Source organism: Pleurodeles waltl, chromosome 8 (genome assembly GCF_031143425.1).
Source record: "Pleurodeles waltl isolate 20211129_DDA chromosome 8, aPleWal1.hap1.20221129, whole genome shotgun sequence".
In the NCBI taxonomy this organism is placed as follows: Eukaryota; Metazoa; Chordata; class Amphibia; order Caudata; family Salamandridae; genus Pleurodeles; species Pleurodeles waltl.
In genome coordinates, this window is record NC_090447.1 from 1,339,215,782 (window position 1) to 1,339,241,119 (window position 25,338).

At 49.0% G+C, this 25,338-nt stretch overlaps 1 protein-coding gene across 3 annotated transcripts in view; it reads left to right on the forward strand.

Moving 5' to 3' along the window:
- The window catches only part of KBTBD3 (kelch repeat and BTB domain containing 3), a 133,102-nt gene that overhangs the window by 52,407 nt on the left and 55,357 nt on the right, over positions 1–25,338 (forward strand). The window contains exon 2 of one of the 3 annotated variants that reach the window (XM_069202343.1): positions 16,127–16,218. The exons of the other annotated variants lie outside the window; for them this stretch is intronic. Within the exon in view, the coding sequence (XP_069058444.1) occupies positions 16,180–16,218 (39 nt within the window). The 5' untranslated portion in view covers positions 16,127–16,179. The remainder of the gene's footprint in view (positions 1–16,126; positions 16,219–25,338) is intronic. 3 annotated transcript variants of the gene reach the window in all.

The following is a 25,338-nucleotide window of genomic DNA, read 5'->3' on the forward strand; positions in this document are numbered from 1 at the left end:
TGCCGCTTGAGGAAGAGACCTCTACGTCCTCTGTGAAGGCTATGTTCTTAACCTCAAGCAAAGCCTGGCCAGTATTGACGCCAAGCTCAACCATTTAACTGAACAAATGGATCATTTAAAGTAACGGGTAGATGGTCATGATGCCCGCTTTGAGAAGCTAGAATTCCGCACTTCGGAGCTGGAGGACAATTGCTGCGGAGACGGGGAACAGTTGCTGGCATGGATTGCGTGCTGGAGATGATCCAGAATAAAAATGAGGACCTTGAGGCATGCTCCTGCCGGAGTAACTTCTGCAATTTGGACCTTCCGGAGTCAACAGACATGGGGCGCATGGAGAACTATGTCGAGACCATGCTCTCTGCGTTATTCCCCGACGAGCTCTCCCGGGTGTTGGTGGTGGAGAAGGCCCAGAGATCTCTGGAGCCACAGCCTCCGCTGGGGGATCCAGTGCGCCATATTATTGTACGTTTACTGAACTACAGAGATAGGGATACCATATTTAGACTGGCCAGGGAGCTTTGTCCTGTGATCTACAATAATACTGAACTGAGTATATTCCCAGACTACACTCCTGGGGTGCAGGCAGCCCATAGGGATTTCCTGTCGGCCAAACGCACTCTGAGCCAGACCGATGCCAAATACTCCCTCATTTATCCTGCTTAACTACGCGTGTAGCATTAGCTGCACTTTTTCACTGGCCCAAAACTGGCTGTTAAATACTGTAAGGAAATGCCTCCTTGGCATGGTTACCCCCTAACTTTTTGCTTTTGCTGATGCTAAGTTATGATTTGAAAATGTGCTGGGACCCTGCTAACCAGGCCCCAGCACCAGTGTTCTTTCCCTAAACTGTATCTTTGCCTCCACAATTGGCACAACTCTGGCACTCAGGTAAGTCCCTTGTAACTGGTACCCCTGGTACTAAGGGCCCTGATCCCAGGGAAGGTCTCTAAGGGCTGCAGCATGTGTTATGCCACCCTGGGGACCCCTCACTCAGCACATGCACACTGCTTTACAGCTTGTGTGTGCTGGTGGGGAGAAAAAGACTAAGTCGACATGGCACTCCCCTCAGAGTGCCATGCCAACCTCACACTGCCTGTGGCATAGGTAAGTCACCCCTGTAGCAGGCCTTACAGCCCTAAGGCAGGGTGCACTATACCACAGGTGAGGGCATATGTGCATGAGCACTATGCCCCTACGGTGTCTAAGCAAAACCTTAGATATTGTAAGTGCAGGGTAGCCATACGAGTATATGGTCTGGGAGTTTGTCAAACACGAACTCCACAGTTCCATAGTGGCTACACTGAAAACTGGGAAGTTTGGTATCAAACTTCTCAGCACAATAAATGCACACTGATGCCAATGTGCACTTTATTGTAACATACACCCAGAGGGCATCTTAGAGATGCCCCCTGAATACCTACCCGACTTCTAGTGTAGGCTGAACAGTTTCTGCCAGCCTGCCACACACCAGACATGTTGCTGGCCACATGGAGAGAGTGCCTTTGTCACTCTGTGGCCAGGAACAAAGCCTTTATTGGATGGAGGTGCTTCTCACCTCCCCCTGCAGGAACTGTAACCCTTTAGTTACAGCGCCCCAGGGCATCCCAGCTAGTGGAGATGCCCGCCCCTCCGGCCACTGCACCCACTTTTGACGGCAAGGCTGGAGGAGATAATGAGAAAAACAAGGAGCCACCCACCAGTCAGGACAGCCCCTAAGGTGTGTTGAGCTGAGGTGACCCCAGCCTTGAGAAATCCTCCATCTTGAGTTTGGAGGATTCCCCCAATAGGATTAGGGGTGTGCCCCCCTCCCCACAGGGAGGAGGCACAAAGAGGGTGTAGCCACCCTCAAAGACAGTAGCTATTGGCTACTGCCCTCCCAGACCTAAACACACCCCTAAATTCAGTATTTAGGAGCTCCCCAGATCCCAGGAAATCAGATTCCTGCAACCTGAAGAAACAAGAAGGACTGCTGACCTACAAGCCTGCAGAGAAGGAGGAAGACGACAACTGCTTTGGCCCCAGCCCTACCGGCCTGTCTCCAACTTCGAAAACCTGCAAACAGTGACGCATCCGACAGGGACCAGCGACCTCTGAAGCCTCAGAGGACTGCGCTGGACTAGAGGACCAAGAAACTCCCATGAGCAGCGGTCCTGCTCAAAACCTGCTACTTCTTTTCAACAAAGAAGCAACTTCCAAAGACTGCATGTTTCCTGCCGGAAGCATGAGACTTCACACTCTGCACCCGACACCCCTGGCTCGAGATTGAGAGAACCAACACCTCAGGGAGGACCTCCCCCCCCCCGCGACTGCGAGCCCGTCAGTAACCAGAGATGACCCCCTAAGCCCCCACAGCGACGCCTGCAGAGAGAATCTAGAGGCTCCCCCTGACGGCGACTGCCTGTAACAAGGGACCCGACGCCTGGAACCAACACTGCACCCGCAGCCCCCAAGACCTGAAGGAACCGAACCTCAGCGCAGGAGTGAGCCCCAGGTGACCCTCTGCCTTGCCCAGGTGGTGGCTGTCCCGAGAAGCCCCCCCGTGCCTGCCTGCACCGCTAGAGTGACCCCCGGGTCCCTCCATTGTTTCCTACCTGAAACCTGACGCCTGCTTTGCACACTGCACCCGCTCGCCCCTGTGCCGCTGAGGGTGTGTTCTGTGTGCCTGCTTGTGTGCCCCCCCCCCCCCCCACTCAGTGCTCTACAAAAAAAACCCTGGTCTGCCCCCGAGGACGCAGGTACTTAACTGCTGGCAGACTGGAACCGGAGCACCCCTGTTCTCCATAGGTGCCTATGTGTTTTGGGCACCTCTTTGGCCTCTGCACCTGACTGGCCCTGAGCTGCTGGTGTGGTAACTTTGGGGTTGCCTTGAACCCCCAACGGTGGGCTGCCTATGCCCCAGAACTGAGACTGGTAAGTGTTTTACTTACCTCCTAATCTAACCTTTACTTACCTACCCCAGGAACTGTTGATTTTTGCACTGTGTCCACTTTGAAAATAACTTATTGCCATTTTTACAAAGACTGTATATGATATTGCTTTTATTCAAAGTTCCTAAAGTATCTAAGTGAAGTACCTTACATTTAAAGTGTTTAATGCAAACCTTGAACCTGTGGTTCTTAAAATACACTAAGAAAAGATATTTTTCAATATAAAAACCTATTGGCCTGGAGTAAGTTTTTGAGTGTGTGTTCCTCATTTATTGCCTGTGTGTACATCAAATGCTTAACACTACCCTCTGATAAGCCTACTGCTCGACCACACTACCACAAATGAGAGCATTAGAATTATATACTTTTGCCACTATTTTACCTCTAAGGGGGACACTTGGACTCTGTGCACACTATTTCTTACTTTGAAATAGTACATACAGAGCCAACTTCCTACAAATACGCTAATTCTGTGTCCAAAAATGTTGCCGCTGGAGTACCCGTGTGCTGCTAGCGGAGAGGGTGATGCTCTTAGTGACAATGACTGAATTCATTCTACTGTTTTGGGTCCCTGTGGCCCTGTCCGGTGTTTTGAAGCCTGCGACTTTGTTGTTGATTTAAATGTTGGTGCGGTCTGTTCTGCTATATTCCTTACATTGTGAGTCCCCTTGCCCATCCATCCCATTTAGGATGGTTCTCGGGTGGCCTCGTTGACGCCCCATTGGATGAGTCCATTCAAGCTGTTTATTATTATGTTATGGGATATGTATTTGGGTTTGGGCGGGATTGTAGTACTGACCAAATAGGGGGGGTCAGCGTGTATAAGGAAATGCCTTCCTTGGCATGGTTACCCCCTAACTTTTTGCCTTCTGTTGATGCCAGTTATGACTGAAAGTGTGCTGGGACCCTGCTAACCAGGCCTCAGCACCAGTGTTCTTTCCCTAAACTGTACCTTTGTTCCCACAATTGGCACAGCCCTGGCACAGATAAGTCCCTTGTAAATGCTACCCCTGGTACCAAGGGCCCTCTAGCCAGGGAAGATCTCTAAGGGCTGCAGCATGTATTATGCTCACTCAGTACATGCACCCTGCCTCACAGCTTGTGTGTGCTGGTGGGAAGAAAATGACTAGGTCGACATGGCACTCCCCTCAGAGTGCCATGCCCTTAACCCACTGCCTGTGGCATAGGTAAGTCACCCCTGTAGCAGCCCTAAGGCAGGGTGCACTATGCCACAGGTGAGGGCATAGTTGCATGAGCACTATGCCCCTACAGTGTCTAAGCAAAATCTTAGGTATTGTAAGTGCAGGGTAGCCATAAAGAGTATATGGTTTGGGAGTCTGTCAATTACGAACTCCACAGTTCCATAATGGCTACACTGAAATCTGGGAGGTTTGGTATCAAACTTCTCAGCACAATAAATGCGCACTGATGCCAGTGTGGAATTTATTGTAAAATACACCCAGAGGGCATCTTAGAGATGCCACCTGAATACCAGTCCGACTCCTAGTGCTAGGCTGACCAGTTTCTGCCAGCCTGCCACAACCAGACAGGTTTCTGGCCACATGGGGTGAGTGCCTTTGTCACTCTGTGGCCAGAAACAAAGCCTGCACTGGGTGGAGATGCTTCTCACCTCCCCCTGCAGGAACTGTAACACCTGGCGGTGAGCCTCAAAGACTTCTGTCTGTTGTTACAGCACCCCAGGACATCCCAGCTAGTGGAGATGCCCACCCTTCCGGACACAGCCCCCACTTTTGGCGGCAAGTCCGGAGGAGATAATGAGAAAGACAAGGAGGAGTCACCTACCAGTCAGGTAAGGTGCCCTGAGCTGCGGTGCCCCTGCCTTTAGAAATCCTCTTTCTTGGGTTTGGAGGATTCCCCCAATAGGAATAGGGATGTGCCCCCTCCCCTCAGGAAGGAGGCACAAAGAGGGTGTAGCCACCCTCAAGGACAGTAGCCATTGCTACTGCCCCCCAGACCTAAACACACCCCTAAATTTAGTATTTAGGGGTGACCCTGAACCCAGCAAATCAGATTCCTGCAATCTGAAGAAAGAAGAAGGACTGCTGACCTGAAAGCCCTGCAGAGATGACGGAGACACCAACTGACTTGGCCCCAGCCCTACCGGCCTGTCTCCAGACTCAAAGAACCTGCACAGCGACGCATCTGACGGGGCCAGCGACCTCAGAGGACTGCTGTGCACAAAAAGGACCAAGAAACTCCTGAGAACAGCAGTGCTGTTCAGAAACTGCAACAATTTTGCAACTTTAAAGCAACTTTTAAAGAGACTCCACTTCCCGCCAGAAGCGTGAGTCTTCACACTCTGCACCCGACGCCCCCGGCTTGAGTTTGAAGAAACCAACACCGCAGAGAGGACTCCCAGGCGACTCCAACGACGTGGACACCCTGAGTCGACCTCCCTGCACCCCCACAGCGACGCCTGCAGAGAGGATCCAGAGGCTCCCCCTGATCGCGTCTGCCTGGAACCCGACGCCTGGACCAAGCACTGCACCTGCAGCCCCCAGGACCAAGAGGAACCACCTACCAGTGCAGGAGTGACCAGCAGACGGCCCTCATCCTAGCCCAGTCGGTGGCTGGCCCGAGAAGCCCCCCTGTGCCCTGCCTGCATTGCCTAAGTGACCCCGGGTCGCTCCATTGCTTTCTACAGCAAACCTGATGCCTACATTGCCTACTGCGTCCGGCCTCCCCTGTGCCGCTGAGGGTGTGTTTTGTGGGCATGTGTGTGTGTGTGTCCCCAGTGCCCTACAAACCCCCCCTGGTCTGCTCCCTGAGGATGCAGGTACTTACCTGTAAGCAGACTAGGACCGGCGCACCCCTGTTTTTCATAGGCACCTATGTGTTTTGGGCCCTCATTTGACCTCTGCACCTTATCGTCCCTGTATTGCTGGTGCTGTGGCTTTGGGGTTGCCTTGAACCCCCAACCGTGGGCTGCCTGTGCCCAGGAGATTGACTGTGTAAGTGCTTTACTTACCTGAGAAACCTAACCAAACCTACCTCCCCCAGGAACTGTTGATTGTTGCACTGTGTCCACTTTTAAAATAGCTTATTGCCATTTTAACCAAAACTGTGTGTACTACTGTTTTAAATCAAAGCTCTATACTTACCTGTGTCAAGTACCTTGCATTTTATGTACTTACCTCAAATTTTGTGGTTCTAAAATAAATTAAGAAAATATATTTTTCTATATAAAAACTATTGGCCCGGAGTTAAGTCTTTGAATGTGTGTTCCTCATTTATTGCCTGTGTGTGTACAACAAATGCTTAACCCTACCCTCTCATAAGCCTACTGCTCGACCACACTACCACAAAAAAGAGCATTAGTATTATCTAATGTTGCCACTATCAACCTCTAAGGGGAACCCTTGGACTCTGTGCACACTATCTCTCACTTTGAGATAGTATATACAGAGCCAACTTCCTACAGCCTGGGTGGGGGTCTGTAATGTTTTGTACTTTGTTTACTCTCCTTGTCTTTTTCCTTTCTCTTCTGTTCCTTCCCCTGCATTCAGCCGATGCCTTAATTGAGATGGTATGGGAGTTGTGTGTTTTGGCAGATTGCTGGAATGGCACAAAAAAGCATGACGCCTGTACGCTGCCTCACTTGGAATGTTCATGGGCTGAATGATGGGCATAAGATGCGGTTGCTCTCTGCCTACATGCAGCGCCATGCGATAGACACCTGTATGCTGCAAGAGACTCTCCTGGTGGAAGCCACGAAACACCAGGAAACACCAGGTGTAAGCTGGTTGGATTGGTGAGTGTCATGCTGCAGTGTATTCGAGGTATGCACAGGGCGTGGCGATCTTGATCCGCAAGGGGCTGCAATGGCGTACTGAAAAGGTGCTTGTGGATCCGAATGGTCGTTATGTAATGTTGAGAGGAACACTACTAGATAGGTTGGTGCCGATCTACGGCCCAAATACTGATGACCCTGATTTTTTGGGGAAGTATGGCGGCTGATTGGCTCACTGGGCTCCAGGTCTCTGCTGTTCAGGGGTGGGGGGGGTGGGACTTCAACGTGGTACTGGATTTTGTGGCGGACCGTGACAGCCAGGCTAGGCCACAGCACGTAGCAGCTGCTAAGGCCCTGTCTCTTGTGATGGCCGAAGGTGCTTTGGCAGACCTATGGAGGGCAAAACATGGAACTGACAGGGAGGGTACCTGTGTCAATTATGTGCATGGCAGTTGGTCCCTTATAGATAGATGGCTTGACACCAGCGACGTAGAGCTCTGGATGCAGTCCATTGAGCATAATGCCTGTTCCTTGTCGGACCATTCGCCGGTCATGCTGGAGTTGCATGTTCCTGGAGGCCCCGGTCGCGCCTTTATGTGGAGGCTTCCCCATGGTGCGCTTAGAGATCAGGTTTTTAGGGATGAGATCCATGACGCCATCATGCACTACTTTGCAGAGAATCAGGGATCTGTGTCCTCTGCGGGCACTGTGTGGGAGGCTTTTGAGGTAGTAATTTGCAGACTCTGCCTTTCTAAACTGCATATAGTGCTGAAGGCGCTAAGATGGGACCTGACAAATCTGGAGGTCCAGCTCGCTGATCTTGAAAAACGATTGGTCTCTGACTGGTCTGGTGACCTTCTGGCTGAACTGAGAGGAAAGATCACACCGTATGAGGGGGCCGCTCTTCGCTAGGTTTGTTTTCAAGGGATAGATGCTATGGCGAGGAGATATGGTGAGGGTGAGAGGGCCTGCCGAACGCTAGCAGCAATGCGTCGTAAGCCGTGGGCAAGTAATTATATTGTAGAGCTGACTGATTCGGCTGGTGTGTGGCATATCAGCACTGAGGAGATCAGGCGAGCCCTCACTGACTTCTATTATGACCTGTATGCTGAGCACTGGGGCTGAGATCTGCGGCTGCCACTGACTACTTTGAAGATATCCAGCCTACTGTGGTTTGAGAATTCACATAGGCAATATCTAGACGTTCCCATCTCAGTGGACGATGTGATCCAGGCTATACAAAGTCTGCCGGGTGATAAGGCCCCCGGGCTGGATGGCCTGACGCCATCCTTCTATAAGGAATATGCAGATATATTAGCGCTGCATCTCCTGGAGGTCTAGTGTTCTCCCAGCCTCATTGCGGGAGGCCCTCATCGTGACTATTTTGAAGCCCGGGAAAGTTACGTGCTGTTGCGATTCATATCGGCCCCTCTCATTAATAAACATAGATAATAGATTCTGTCAAAACTTATTGCAGCCCTTGCTCCCTTCCTTGGTGCTGCTGGATCAGTCTGGCTTTGTGCCGGGGCGCTCTACTTTGCACAATCTCCGCACCTACTTTGCACTATCTAGCATGATCGATCCTGATGACCATGCTGCAGCGGTGTTCCTTGATGCCACTTGGGCCTTTGACTCTCTTGCGTGGCCGAATATGTTTGCTTTGTTAGCTAGGGTAGGGTTGAGTCCTAGGTTCTTTCAACTTATTCACCTGCTGTACTCGCAGCTGTCCGCTCGGCTGAGAGTCAATGGGACAATTTCTGACCCCTTTTAAATTGCTAGGGGCACTCGCCAAGGATGCCCACTCTCTCCACTGCTTTTTGCGGTCACGATGGAACCGCTTGTGCCATGCCTGAGGCAGCACCATAACCAAAGGGGATTGGCATTTCGACAGCATCCAATATTGATCTCTATGTATGCGGATGATGTCCGCGATACGTTCGCGATCCGCAGCTGCACCTTGATGCTCTGCTAGATGAGAGAGTTTGCTTTGGGCGGATTTCTGGGATCACCATCAACTGGTCCAAGTCGGTGGTGCTGCCCTTGTCCGAGGCTACGGTGCAGTGCCCCTCTAGATATCCCCTCAGCTGGGCTGCTGGACCGGTGCGGTATTTAGGTATCTGGCTGAGTAGGGACATTAATACACTTTGGTCAGCAAATTACGGCAAAGCCATTGCATGGTTGGAAGAAAAGGTGGAGGTGTGGCGTTCATTGCTGCTCTCGCTGACAGGCCGCATAGCGATAGCAAGATGGTTAGTCTGCCCAAATTCCTGTATTTATTTCTCAGTCTACCACTTGTCCTTACAATGAGCTTTCTCGTCAGCCCAGAATTTCATTGGTAAAACTGACACTTCCATTTGAACTGGGTGGTTTGGCGGCCCCGGATCTAGAACTTTATTATCACTGCGCACAGGCTCATTTTGCGCATTTCTGGCTGCACCCTATATGATACCTGCCACACTTGGCTCCTGAGTGTGACGCATTGTGGCCTGACAGGCTGCCCCGGGTGATTGGTGGCACGATTAGACCCAGACCGTGAGGGGTGGATACTGTGGCTTGTACGGCGAGGTATCTGGACTATGCTGTTTCGGCGCGCTGGTGTGCGATAGCCCTTTGCGCCTTTGATGCTGGTGCAAGATGTTGCGGACATGCCGTTTTCGGAGGGCGTCCGAGTCTGTGAGTTCCTTCAAGAGTCCAACTTAAAGATCTTGGTTTTCAGACACGATTTTTATCCCCTTGGAGGCTGCACTTGGTGATGTGCATGACACTGCACTGCACCATTTATTCTTTCTCAGAATTCGTGCCATGCTTCGCGCGCGCTACCCCTGCTTTCCTGTAATGCCCCCGGTATGCTGAGTGTTGGATCTTATATATCAAACGCAATCCCCGTGCAGGCTTATCGCGAGTCTATATGTTTGCATGCAGAACGTGGCGTCTGAGGCTGAGATCAAAGCTCAAACCCACTGGGAGACGGACATAGGCAAAACCATTCCTGATGACATGTGGCATCGATGCTGCTTGCATATGAGAGAGCTGTCCCCTAACTATAGACTGCACCTTATTCACTTCAGTTTTCTACATCGCTTGAATTGTATGCCCGTAGATTGAAGAGTATGGGTATTCGAGCTGATGCGCGCTGCGAGAGGTGTCTGGCTCCTGAGGCGGACTTCTTGCATCTCACAAGGAATTGTACAGCACTGCAAGAATTACGAAGTACTGGGAATTGGTGGTGTCCCTATGTCCTCTACAAACTTACCTTCTAGTGACTCCCGTGTGGCACCTCGCAATGACACAAAAGTCCTGAAATTGTGTTAGGATTGCATGATCCTAATTTCTGTTGGTGGTGGGACGTAGCGAGAATGTGCGAGTTGCATTGTTGGTTAATGAGTTTTAAAGACTTGTCCCCTTGGAAAGACTGATTTGACCAAATATATACTTTGAATACCTCCTACAGGTGAAATATGTGCAGAGACATGAGGCGCAGCAGATTCGCGCTGCCATTTTGTTTGTACGATGCCATTACTGTGTTTTATTGTGTGTCTATACAACCAGTAAATATATTTGAAGAAAAGAGCAAGTGCCTTGGTGCTGTGAGAAGTTCTTTTTCCCGCTACATGGGACACATTGCTGTCATGCTGAATTTTCCTGCCCAGGAGTGACATGCCTTACTTGGCAGACCCAGGCAAGAAAGATAGGCAAAGGAAGGATCACCCTAAGGAGTGAGGGTCCTCTGGCTTTCTAAAGCCGCTGGCCTTGTGAGAGATGTGCCGCTAGCATTTTGTTTCCCACAGCAAAGCCATCTGACACTGATGTCAATTGAAAAAGTGATTACCTCTGACAGGGGCCTAAGTACAACAAATATAGCAGAGTGGAGCATCTGCCAATTTACAGCAACACCACTTTCATCATACTCGAAATAATAGGCAAAGCGTTCAATTATGGGGATTTAAATACGAGTATTGTGGTACAGCACCGAAACTCGCTCTTTATGAATACTTGTACAAGGGTGAGATGAGACTGAAGCACTACGACCTCCTTATAGCTGTGGTAGTCCTGGTGATGAACATTTGTCTTGCTATTATGTAAAACTATTACAGCCTCCCGCATATTTAACGTGCGATGCGGACCTGTCTCGGTTTGGTGAACATCACCGTAAAAGTCGATGAAATTATTTTAGAACAATACGTTATATCCTGAATGATGAACAGAAAAAAGATTCAATTTATCTTTTGACTTTCTTTCGGAAGTCCTTATTACATTTGATGCCTCGACAGTTTTCTCTGTCACGTTGAAGGCAATCCCCAGAGTGCAAAGAAGCCTCTTGATAATGCCGATATATTGTGTCTACGTCCCTGTCGAGGACAAGATAGATGAAGCATGTGCTGGCAACTAATGGGAAAAGCTGCGCATTTATGATCTCGTCTGTTGTTATTTGTTCTTAGAGCATTGTTGTTTGTGTCTGATGAAATAAGAGTTTATATGTCTTTGCACCCATAGGAACACTCTTAATGCACAGTAGCCTGAGATTCTTTGTAGTATAACTGCTTTTTATTTTCTTGGTTCCTTATGTTGAAAGGTCATGTAGAATAAGAAACATACAGTTATGTAAAAAAGGTCTAAATGTTATGTGTACCCCTTTACTTTTCGACACTTATAGTATTGTCATACTATTAACTGTCTGGGTAACTTAATTTGGCTTTCCTTTTCTAAAATGTGTTTGTATTGAAGATTGTAAGTACTAGTCACCGTTCTAGTAAGGGGCATTAATAAGTATGTCAAAACTCGGACCGGAAAAAACAAAATAACAGAAACCTTGCAGTATTGAGGAGAAAATGAATGAGAGGTCCAAGTGTTAGAAATTTGCTTTTAAATATAACACGTTAAAAGGAAAGAAAGATGTAGCCACATTACGAGTATTGTAACATTCGTTGCAGTTTTGTATTAATATTTGCTATTGCAGTGTTTCATCTCTAATTAGAAAAGAGCATATTTAATTAACAAGAGCTTAAATGGTAACGCCATCGACAGTTTCTGCAGTATACTGTTTTGTTCACTGCAGGAAAAGTAGTCCTAATTTCGAATTACGTGTGTATATATAGTGCATATATAGATTGTATATGTCTATAATTTCTTGTTGGAAAAAAACAGCCCTATATTAATATTGCAGTCCTATTTATGATAAAAAGGCGTGGGTTTCAACTTAAGTGAAAGTTTGCCATCCCTATAGACAACAAAACTTCAACATTTTGAAGCTAAATCTGTTGCTTCAGATTATAATACCATGTATTTATACATTGTTTTATACCAAGGCTTGACAACAATGGCTTCCTTAATGGGGGCATACCTCATCCTGTCAGCCCTGTTCAGGGACAGAAGGGTATCCCCGCCAGTGACTTGTGTATGCTTCTAGGGACTAGACCCCTCAATCCGATTCTGAGACTCTGTGCCACCTCATAGGCCTCAAACCACCTGCCCTTGTCACCCCACACAACAAAGGTATGTACCTGTTCTTTAAGGATGTGGACCTCCTCTAGTTACCTCTGTGGTGCTGCCAGCATCTTCACTGGACTCCGTAACTCAGGATACTCTATCTCTCCTGGGGTCAGATTGCGAGAGGACACACTGCTTGTTGCTCTGGACAAAGCAGGGAACCTCAGCCCTGTGGGCCCTTCCCTCTCCTCTTGGTCCATTTTCAGGACATCCTCTCTCTCCTCCTCTGTTTCATCCTCCTCTGCACCATGATCCTCCTACCCCTATGGTGGAGACTGCAACATGCGGACCTCTTCTCAGGCTGTGAGGTTTATCCAGTACTTAAGCTTCTTGGAGCTCTTTGCTAACTTGAACCCCTCTCCTCACACAACTTTTTTCACCTCTGCCACAGTGAAGTGTTCAATGTTGCTGAGACCCTCCAACATTCTTGCAAAAATTACAGGTGCGACATATGACTATGGGAGTGAAACGTGGGGAAAAGGAAATCATTCATAATTAAACATAAAGGAGAATTTTTAAAAACAAAAATCGATTTTTGTCAGATTATAAAGGAATTTTTGGTTTTACTCGGATAACTGAGTAGTATTTCAAAAACACATGTACTGAATCCCACTGCTGAACATCAATTAAGAAATTGGGTCATATTGAAGAGGGTATAAAGAATGATCACAATCCTTGTCAGGGTGAACCACTAAAGTTACAAATTAAACCTGTGCTTAACCCCCTGGTATCTTAGCAAAAAAGTGGTCAGAATTAATTAGAGGCAATGTGTAAAGTGTTAATGGAAGAACTCAAACAGCAATATAGTGAAATACAAAACAAGAAAAATCTCAAACCAATTGTGAAAAATCCAGAATATTTTAATAAAATCCAACCAGTAAAACCAGAGTTATAAATATTTAAAGCTTAAGGTACAAAATAGTGCCAAAAAACATTAAGCACCTACTGTGGTCAACTGGTTGCGCTTGACCAGGACAAAATCAAAAGTTACGGCCAGTTGCAAAAGAGGGTTGGATACAAGGACTGGGTTTGTCCTGGTGAAAAGTTTTACCTTTGGACTCAGCAGGGCTAGGCAGCAGGCTGTAGCCGAAAAGGACTCCTCTAGGCCAAATACCCTCTCTGCAAGGTCCTGCTGGCCCAGCAGCTATGCACCTTTACCAGATCGGTGTGGCAGGTTGGCCCTGGTCCCCTCAGTTTTCAGAGCAAAAATATGGCCTAAAGGTTTCTAAGTCCCATGTTTCAGGAAACCTTAGAAGGAGTACCCTTTGACACCAGCCATGAATCCAGGACTGTGAGGAGAGCTCTTGGGAATCAAGACTCACTCCAGCAGAGGGCTGTGGCTGGGTCCAGGGCAGGTCCTGTTGGACCTGGTCAGGTGGGCACTTGGAGGAAAAACCTCTAGAAGCTTGGGTCCCTTTAGCTCAAGCAGCTCAGCCAGCTGACCCTTGGAGTCACTTTTGAGATCTTGGCTTCAAGGCAAGCAGGTCCAGTCTTCCTTCAGGATTCAAACAGCAGGGCAGCCTTGCTTCTGATCTTTGTAGGCAAAGGAGTGCTGTGAGAGGGGTATTGTGCATGCCACATTTATGCCCAGTGCCAGCCTGTGGATGGGGGAAACTCCTTGCCACGTCCTAACCAATGGGGTAAACATTCCGTGGGGTGACCCTTTCCACTTTTGCAGCACTTTGTGTGTGGTTTGCTGTAAAGTGTCACAGAGTTCCATTCTCTACCTAAATCTAACATGGCAGAACCCTTCTTCCCATTGTCAGAGCTCCCTGTGCTTAACCAGAGGTGTGGCTATGGTAATGGGCAAACCCTCGTTTTGATCACACCAGACCAGTTCTCCCACTGAGTTTGGAGCAAAGCTGACTAGAAAGATAAAGGGATGCAGGCCTATGTGTGAACTTTATCTGCCAATGATAAGGTAGGAACCTTGTGAAGCTCGGGAAGCGGCCGAGCGCAACCACTAGGCCATCCTGTTCAAGGAAAGAAAACACCTATCAAAATCCAAAGCTTTTTTCCACTTTCTCAGAGCAATCCACATCTCAACACAGGGGAGCTATTCGCCAGCCAAAGTCCCTGAATCATTTCTCTAACTGCTCAAACCAAAATTAAGCATTATATGTTGTTATAATGTAACCCACTGTTTCCCTATGAGAGAGACAGCATTGCTTCAATAAAAAAACTACTTTGGAAAGAGAATTCTGGCAATGTCATCTCTGTTTGTCTCACCACCGACCTAAGAGGGAACAGACACAATTTGGCTTGGCTGGCTCTCAGACATGATATGTTCCCAAAGTTCTCTAAAACCTGTAAGACCTCTACCATATATCAGAATGTGAGAGTGTCCCAGGAAAGAGGTAAATCCGGCAACATCAAGTCTGCCTGTTCTACCACAGATCTCATAGGGAACAGACAAGGTTTAAGATTTTATCCTTTTGAGTTTCAGACCTCAGGTGCCATTGAAGTTCTCTAAAACCTGTAAGACTTGTTATAGGTCATCCCTGCATCACTGGGGTGCAACAGGACATTGTTTGCATAAAGGGAAATCATGTGTATGTACTTCCTAATTCTGATTCCAGACTGTCCACCACTCCAGTGGCTCTATGGCCGTGAAGACTTGGCTTTTCAGTCCCACCTGCCCCCAACCTTCGGTATGGCTTGGCACACACTTCTGCTTAGCACCAGAATACATTCACAGGTGATATTGTGCTTTACAGGCACACACACAATAAGATAACATGGCCAAGGCAAATAAGGGGGGAGAGAGGGAGCAGCCCCAGTGTGTTCCCTTGTGTAATGACCATGACTTCAATCAGTTTTCCCGATCAGTTTCTGAACGTGGGAAATGTATATGTTTCAACGAAGACCATAATACCAAAGAAGACTGAAGATATTTCACTATGGAAAAAGGGTGATTTTCTAACGGTATCTTGTGTTTCATCCATTATGGTAATGTTTATAAGAGTTTGCTGCATAGTTTTATCTTGTATTAATTATTTTACTTGTTTATCTATCTTCAAGGGAGGATATGTGTAGTAGTGTGTACTAACCTGTATTTCTTGGATTAAACAATTTTCAGGGTCTGGTTTCTTTCCATGGTAAATAATTAGTTTCCTGACTAAATTGCTGTGCTTTTTAAAAAATTGTGTTTGGGGTTCCAAGTTCTGACTGGATCAACTGCAGAGGATTCTGCTGACTGCTGAACCGATGCATGGGCACTGTTAATGAAGCACTTTTTTGAAATGTGATATGATATATTCTTATAAAGCCAACAAATGCCCAGGGACCTGTTAGTGCTAGCAACTGTCAAGTAGAATCATAAGCTCAAATGGTCCATTGCTAGTTAGAGAACAACCAGGTTTTTCAAGCCTTTCTAAAGTAAAGTAGATTGGTCTACGGATTCCAGATTTGGAGTAAGGCTTCTTCCATAGTTTGGCAGTGCAGCAAGTAAAACGTCTGCCACCCCAGGAAGAGTGTTTGAATTTAGGAACCCTTGCATTTTTGGCAGAGGTAAAGTGAAGTGTCCTAATGGAAGTGTACCAGTTGAAGCTGCGCTTAAGGTAGTCAGGGCCAGCACCATGAAGGGCGTTATGGGCAATACAAAGAGCCTTAAAGGCAATATGTTTCCTAATCGGTAACCAGTGAAGCTTATGCAGAGCCTGAGATAGTAATTGGAACTTGGGAATGCCTAAAAGCTTGCAAGTTGCTGCAATCTAAAGGGTCTGAAGAATTGTTCAGCAGTCGTTGCTGCTGCATATTCATGTACTGCACGCTGCAATAGTCAATTTTGAAAAGAACAAGTGTCACAATTACAGTCTTCTGAAGTTCTAAAGTAATGCATGGAATATTTTTTTTATAATCCATAAGATTTGAAATGAGGATGTGATGTCTGTGTTAATTTGATCTCCAAAGGTCAGCTTGTCATCAAACATGACACCTAAATTCCTTACTTTCTTAACAGGAGTTGGAAGAGTTCTCATATACTGTGGCGATCAAATAGGGGACCAAAAAGAAATGTCATTACCAAACAGGAGGACCTCAGTCTTCCCAGAAGTAGGTATAAGACAATTGCCCTTCATCCAATCTCCCACTTCCGACATACAGCCATGGAACCGTCATTTAAGATAAAGACAACCATTTGTGTGTTGTCTGCAGATGACACTATGGAAGAACCAAAAGTGCTAATCAAACTGGCCAGTGGTGTGATGTATATATTAAAAAGTGTAGGGCTCAGTGATAAACCTTGAGGTGCCACCCAAGGAGGAGAAGGGACTAGAGACAAACTCATTAAGGGTGACTGATTGTTCTCTGTCAGAGAGAAAGGAGTTTAGAATGGCAAAGGAGTGTCTTTGATCCCAATATTATTGAGGATATCCAGGAGCAATTTACTAATTATTCAGTCACTGGTTCTGGTGAAACGGAGTGCCACACTGTGCCTTGATAACTTTTCTGGGAATTGGTGTCAATCTAATAGTAGCCCTAGGATGTCAAAAAGACGTTCTTCCCAATAGTCCCAGTAGGACAGAACGCAGGTGGCTGAGTGGTAATGACAATTTACATATACATCATTCACTATGCACTTACTCCATTCCTCTTTATAAGGCAAATCAACCAACAACATTGAAACTAGCATTTTATTTCAGACGGGCAGTTGTTGAGGGCCACAGGAACAACACACTTTGGCCAGGATGTGGTATGAGTACAAGCTGTTGTGTCTTTCTGAAGAGTGGAAATCACCATGAAATCGAACTTTATATTAAGGATGTGTTAATATTTATCCGTCTGTTACAACATATCATTTGCTGCTTTTTTATAAGGTATCCTCTATATAACCGTTTTAACAACCATTATAATGTTAATTACGCTTCATCTCACTACTTCTTGTAAAAACTCATAGCTCTGTACTTCCACATATGGAAAGATGGTTCGCACAGAGCGTGTGCCCATGTGAACTATGAGCTGAGTGTTATAATGTGAGCTGTTGATTTATTTCTGAGAATTCTTTTACAGGTTTATCTATGACCCAGTCTGATGTGTTAATAAAAACAGAATCTGAGTTAATTAATTATTAAATTGCTAATCATTCAAACATGGCAACAGCAGAAAGCAATGCTTGTTGCAGCGTTTATCTCTTGCCATTTGTGCAGTAAGCAGAATTAATGCCTTGGTTACCTACCAGTAATCTTCATTACTTCTAGTTCAGGTCTACCTCGTCACAGTCCTTACTCGGTGAGATGACCATCTCCTCCCCAGAATAAGTTGTACCAAGCTAGAATCAACGTAAAAAAATGACACTAAATATGGCTGACTTCCTCTTCCTGCCACCGCTGTATACAGAGGAAGTTGTCAGTACCACATCGTTTTTGCTCATATCTCATCAGGAGCGGTTCTACTATGGGTGAGTAGAGTAATATTTAATATGATGTTATTATGGAGCTTTGCGTAGCTAAATATGGGCGACTTTTACTTACAGCCACTACTATATGAGAGGAAGCTGGCATTACCACATCCTGTAATACCTAGATAGAAACCCAAATAAAAGAAATACTGCAATTAACTTCTGGTTGCCTCTTCCCTTAGGGATGGGGTGGAGGGCAAAACTGGACTGACCTGAACTAAGAGTAATGAAGATTACTGGTAGGTAATTGAGGCATTATATTCTCATCCCGTTTTCCTCATCCCAGTCTGGACAGGTTTAGATAGTACCGAAGCTTAATAGAGGGAAACAGAATTAGACCACAGGCATGAATCCATGCTGCAAAACACCGTTTATTAAGCAACAAACGGAAGCATTTTGGTGAAAAGTATCTAACACCTGCTCACCAAAATTAGTTTAAGCACCCTCTTCCACATATAAATGATAATGAGTCATGAACATGCAAGAGAAAGCTGCTATAAATATGCCCTATATGGAAGCACCTTTTAACATGGTGCAGAACGCAGCCATACCTCTGGATGATCTTCCTTGCACGGGACCTGGCTAAGAAGAGCCGGATTTCTCATATGTCAATATGTTTGTTTTAGCCATCTTCTCAGAGTAGCCAAAGAAGGCTGTAGCCCCTTACCATACAAACCAAAAGTCACAGACAATGATTAAACTTTTCGGAAAGACCCTATCATTGCCACATAAACAGACAGGGCTCTGTGTAAAGTATGCAAGTCTCTTCCTCTTTGGGAGATGAAGAATTGGGAAAATAAACAAGAAAGAACCAGATTCTGAAACATATGAAAGACTGATCTGACCTTAGGAACAAATGAAGTCTTCAGTCTCAAAATCAGTTTGGGACAAACGAAGAAAAGGATTAAAACAGATAGGGACCCAAAGTTCCCCAATCCTCCGACCTAAACAGAGAGCCACCAGAAATAGCACTTTATAAGAAAAATACTTGAGATCAACTGTTTCTAATGGCTTAAATGGAGCTACAAATCTCTCAAAGCTCAGCCATAATAGCATCCATGTTAGAAGAGCCAGTTATCTCCCTAATATGCAACAGGACTGATAATTCTGGCCCTTGAACAAACCGTCCATAGTCATGCCTTAGGAGGCTGAGGAGAAGGCTGGAGAAAACTTGTCTTTATATGTCGCAGCGGGCACCCCGCCACGACCCCTGCTGCGAAGGTTAGGTGGAGGTAGATGGACCAAATGCTTTCCTGTAACTAAAACCTCTTCCTCTGCCAGGAGGTCTAATGGGTGTCAACAACTTCCTATCCTCTGCAGATTTCTTAATCAAGTCTTCTAACTTTTGGCCAAACAGTTTAGATCCCTGAAATGGGAGATGCATAATAAGTATTTTCTGCGCAGCACTCCCCCCCCCCCCCCCCCCCTCCATGATCACATCCAGAGATGCTGATGCCCTGCAATCACCCCCAAGGCATCAAAAGAAGCTTCTGCTAGAAAATGGACCTGCTGTTCCATAATAGATAAAGGCCATCATTATGACATTGGGGGTAAGTCCCGCTTACAGCCATGCCGACTGCCGCCAACATACCGTCGCCGCGGCGGTTTACCACTACCCATATTATTATGACATACACATAGCAATCCGTCACTATACAGAGACACACACAAGTCCGCCAGCCCAAAGGTCAGTGATAAACTGGCAGTACCAAAACCCACACTGTTACGCCAACAGAACTACTCCCACAGCATTATGACCCACGAATCACCACGGCAGACATTCAACCGCGGTAAACCATTGGCGGTACATACTGCTGCGCTAAAAAAACACACACTAACAACACAACACTACATTGGACAATTCAAACTACACACCTGACACATAAACACACCACACTCACACACCCACATCACTATAAAACACACACATTACCTACAACCCTTTACGACTCAAGAAAATTGACAACTGAGAGACACACCAAGATCACCCACAGAACTAGAGCCACAGTACACCATCACCCATACACCATCCATGCACCTTACAGCACACACCCCAACACACCACTCACACTACACCCATGGCACCACAAAGACACCCCAGATTCTCTGAGGAGGAGCTAAGGGTCATGGTGGAGGAAATCATCGGGGTAGAGCCACAGCTATTCGGATCACAGGTGCAGCAGACATCCATTGCCAGGAAGATGGAGCTATGGCGGAGGATCGTGGACAGAAGAAGCCCACAGTGATGACAGCAGCTCTGCATGCCTGGATCAGGATGACCAACCTGGCCCAGCAGGGACCTCGGGACAGTCGGTTACCCAGGCACAGTCCCATATCACCACAGAGCCTTCCCCCTCAGGAAACACCAGCACAGCACCCACCCAGCGGGCCAATACCACTGTCCCCAGGACACGTCAGTCAGCAGTGTGTCCACCACTACAGGGACCCCAGGCAACCCCACAAACACAGGACGATCAGGGACCTGGGGTCAGTGGCAGTGAGCACACGGTTCAGGGGACAGAGGCACAGGACAACAAGGAAGCTGGGAGGACTGCTGTGCGACAGGGGAAGGACATGCCCAGGGAACCAACTCTCCACAAGGCACTCACCAACATCCTGGGAGCATACCACCATTCCCAGGAGACGATGGGCCAGATACTGGACAACTTGCAGGAGACCCAGCGGCTGCAGGAGGGACAGTACCTGGGGATCAGGGAGGACCTGAGGGACATCCACACCACCCTGGTCACCTTTGCAGTGGTGCTGGCACACATGGCCAACACCATGAGGGAGGCAGTGGCACACCAACGGCCCCCTGACACTAGCCAAACTGATGAAGAGCCTTCCACCTCCGCTGATGCTAGTGGACAGGAGGCCCGCCACAGGAACAACAGGCCATCAGCACCCCTCCCCCTGCAGAAGGAGAACCACCACACAAACGGTCCTTGCGATCCAGGCACAAGCCAGAGAACATTGCCAAGACCCCCGCCAGGAAATAAGACTCTCCTGAATGTCACACTTCTGCCCCACTATGTCACCCTGTCCATCTTGAACTACCATTGCTCCACTTCCGATGCCCCCTTGGACAGTGCACCTGTGATACAAATAGCCTGGACCTTTACCCTGGACTCTCTTCCACCACCACCCCAGCCCATAGCAATACCCCATCCACTTATTAACACACAAATAAAATCCCTTGTAAAAAATACAAGTATGGAGTCAGTCAACTGATTAAACTATGTATTTGTTAAACAAGCTGTAAACATTGCAATTCAACTGTACAGTAATGTATACATAGGTATGACCTGTAGTTGGCTGCAGTCAACACACCAGGAGCCAGAGTGGGCACAGATATCTGTAAATAGACATGCCAAAGGGTACAGTAAGTGGCCATAGTAGTGGGAATATCAGCCTGCCAGTGGCAATATCCAATACAAAACTGTCAACGGAAGCTGAAGTTACAGTGTCTTACCTGTGTGTCACTGGAAGTACTGTCATATGATTGCTGTTCTATTGCCCACATCCTCATCCTCTGCCTCCTCTTTGTCACTGTCCACAGGGTTTCTTTGTCACTGTCCACAGGGTCCACCGCTGCCACACGCCCATCTCCAGCCTTATCCTCCTGCAGAAAAGGCGCCTGGCGACGGAAGGCAAGGTTGTGCAACATGCCACGATGAACTGACACACCTTCTTGGGTGAGTAGCACAGGGAACCACCTGTTAGATGGAGGCACTGAAACCTGGCCTTCAGGAGGCCGAATGTCCTCCCTATAATTCTTCTTGTTCGCCATGTGCCACATTCCTCTGCCCTTGGCCTGGGTTTCCTCACTGGGGTCAGTAGTCATGAGAGGTTCGGGGTAATCAGAGTCACCTGCAAAATCGAGGGATACCTATTAGCCAAACACTAATCCTTAGGGCCAACCCCATACCCATACACCAACATATACTGGGTAGGAACCATGGGCTCACCTATTAGCCACACCCGGTGCCTCTAGAGTTGCGCTATCACATATGGGATGCTGCTATTCCTCAGGATAAAGGTATCATGCACAGAGCCAGGATACTTTGCATTGACATGGGAGATGTACTGGTCCGCCAGGCACACTATCTGAACATTCATCGAATGAAAGCTCTTTCGATTTCTGAACACCTGTTCATTTCTCCAGGGGGGGAACAAAGGCAATATGTGTACCATAAGTTGCCCCAATAATTGTTGGGGATATGTCCCACTGCATAGAAGTCAGCTTTCACTGTGGCCAAATCCTCCACCTTGGGGAAAACAATGCAGCTGCACATGTTTCGTCAGGGCAGACAACACTTTGGTCAGCACTATAGAAAACATTGGCTGTGACATTCCTGCTGCCAAGCCCACTCTCACTTAAAAAGAACCAGTTGCCAAGAAATGGAGCACAGATAGCACCTGCAGAAGAGGGGAATCCCAGTGGGGTGACGGATAGCAGATATCAGGTCTGGCTCCAGTTGGGCACACAGCTCTTGGATTGTGGCCCTGTGAAGTCTGTAGGTGAGGATAATGTGCCTGTCCTCCATTGTTGCCAAGTCCACCAGGGGCCTGTACCCGGGGGGGGGGGAGGGTGTCTCCATCTCCTATGTATCTGCAGCAGTTGCAATCTAGGGGGCAAAACTATGAGCATCTTGTCAGTATTCCACATTTCCAAAATGTACACTGCATTGCATGTTGTGAATGAAACAGTATGTTGTTGGATAGATCCAAATGGTACCTATGTGTACTGTGACGCAGTTAGGTGCCATGGCCTGCCCCCCCTCCCCCTGAAATGGCGTCCGCCTATCCTGTGTGGATGGACATGAGGTAATGCCGCTGACTTTGTGCCCCGTTGCGGGAGGCGGTCGAGTACTGCTGTGCAACTCCTCATTGGTTGTCTATGGGCCCTATGGGTTACAGATGGCCAATGGTGATGTACGCCGGCGATGACAGTACGCACCACCGCAGACGTGACCACCATTTTCTATCTGTTCACTCACTTTCTACCTGACCTTCAGCAGGAGAGGACCTACACTGCAAGTGTTGCTGTGACCTGTGTCTGGAACCGACCATGGCTCGTGTCACTGGGGAAAGGGCCCCTGCCTTCACCGCTGCAGAGTTGGAGAGACTGGTGGATGGGGTCCTACCCCAGTACTGAATGCTGTATGGGCCTCCAGACCAACAGGTGAGTACACTGTGAGCACGATGCATGGGGTATGAATGCATGGAGTGCTGTGTGTGAGGGCCTCGTGTAAGCGGGGGGGGGGATGGAAGGGTCCTGGGCAGCATGCTCCATGTATGGTGGGCAATGTCTGTGTGTAAGGAGATGTGAGGGATATGGTGGGCCATGAGTGTAAGAAGCCGGACGGTATGGCTGATACCTTTTTTTCTATGTTTATTTCTCTGCAGGTCAGCGCCTACCAGAAAAATTGGATATGGCGTGCCATCGCCAAGGATGTGCGGACTCTGGGGGTCTACGGCAGGCGGAGCACCCACTGTCGCAAACGGTGGGAGGACCTGAGACGCTGGGCAAGGAAGAAGGTGCAGGCCCAGCTGGGGATGGCCTACCTACGAGGAAGGGGTGCCTGTCGAACCCTGACCTCCCTGATGGCCCGCATACTGGCAGTGGCCTATCTGGAGCTGGATGGGCACTTGAGGGCATCACAGCAGCCACAAGGGAGTGAGTACAGTTTTGCATTATATTACTTGTGCGTGGTGGAGTGGTCTTCGGGCGGGGAATGTGGGACTGTGGGTGCCCCTAGGCCAGGGCGGACATTGCAGGGTATCCTCTGTCTCTTCCCCCCCCCTTTTTGTTTTGTCATCCTGTCCTTATGTGCATTAGCATCATCTGGCGGAGGAGCAGAGGCACCAGCAACGGAGGGAGCTGCATCCCACAGGGCCCCGGAGGCGGAAACCACCGACGGTGAGGGCACCAGTGGGACAGAGGGCGAGGGGAGCACCACGGCGGAGACAGGAGGGGACAGTTCGGACAGTGATACCTCCTCCGATGGAAGCTCCCGGGTGGTGGCGGACACCTCTGTGCCCACCCCAACTACAGGTACAGCCGCCACCCCCGTACCAACACCGCCCTCCCAGAAGCCCCTCAGCGGGTTTCCCGTGCCCGCTCACCCAGAAGGGTAGGCATCTCCTTCGCCCCAGGCACCTCAGGCCCTGCCCCAGTTAGCCCTGCTGCCCTGGCCTCCTGCTATCTATCTCTGTTTGGCAGTCAACCATAGTGAATGCCACCCAGGGGCTGGCAGGTCATTTGCAACAAACAAGTGCATTCCTGGAGGGCATTCACTCTGGCATGGCGGCCCAACAGAGATCAATCCAGGCTCTGGTCTCCTCCCTGATGGCGGCCATTGTCCCTGCTTCTAGCCTCCCCCCTCTAACTTCCTCTACCCAGTCCCATTCCCCTGAACCCCAACCTATCCCAAACACACATTCAGACCAGCATGCACCCAAGACAACACACAGGAGTGGCTCAGGTAAACACATGCACCCCACATCATCCCACAGGCACTCACACAAACACCATCCAGATGCAGACATATCAGCATCCCCTGCCTCCACAGTGTCCCCCTCCTCCTCGTCCACCTCCCTCCCAGTATCGCCTCCACTCACACCTGCATACACTCCATCCTCATCCACTACCCCAATCACCAGCACACCTATCTGAGCACACCCCTCACTGGCAGTCACCACCCCCACATCCGTGCACACATCCCCTGTGTCCTCTCCCACTGTGTCCCCTCCTTCCAAAGTACACAAACGCAAGCACTCAGACCCCCTTCAACCATCCACCTCACAACAGCATCCAGCCCATGCACCTGCACCCAAACACAGCAGACACCTCCAACAACCACTCCCTCTTCCTCACTCCCAAACCTTCACCCTTTTCCTGCCCCAGTGCCCCTACGAAGCTTTTCCTCTCCTCCGTTGACCTCTTCTCTACCCCTCCACCCGCTGTCCTTCACGTCAGGCCAGGGTGGTCAGAACCCAGCTAGCACCTCAGCCACCCAGTCCACGGCAACAGTAGTGTCGGCAGCTACTGCAGATGTGAGAGGCTCCAGGGAACCACCGATCAGCACTGGCAATGTGCCTGCACCAGCTGCCCAGGGGAAGGGCAAGGATGCACAACCAGCTGCCAAGGGGTAGGGCAAGGAGGCACCAACAGCTGCCAAGGGGAAGGGCAAGGAGGCACCACCAGCTGCCAAGGCAAAGGGCAAAGGGCCTGCACCTGCAGGCAAGAAGGACAGGAGGCCTGGTGCTGGGACTGATTCTGAGCCCCCACCACCAACCATGGCGGTTCAGCCATCCGAGGCTGCAGGGGTAGGGCTGGAGCCTCACCCCACCACTGGCATCCCTGCCACCAGCACCGCCACCAGCAGCAGCCCCAGTGGGCAGCTGTCCGAGGCTGCAGGGGAAGGGCTGGAGCCTCCCCCCACTACTGGCATCCCCGCCACCAGCAGCAGCAGCCTCAGTGAGCAGCCGTCCGAGGCTGCAGGGGAAGGTCTGGAGCCTCCCCCCACCACCGACATCCCCGACACCAGCACGGCCACCAGCAGCAGCAGCCCCAGTGGGTAGCCGTCCGAGGCTGCAGGGGAAGGGCTGGGCCTCTCCCCACCACTGGCATCCCCGATACCAGAACTGCCACCAGCAGCAGCAGCCCCAGTGGGCAGCCGTCCGTGGCCGCAGGGGAAGGGCTCGGCCTCCCCCCACCACTGGCATCCCCGACACCAGCACCGTCACTGCCACCACTGAGCAGCCGTCGC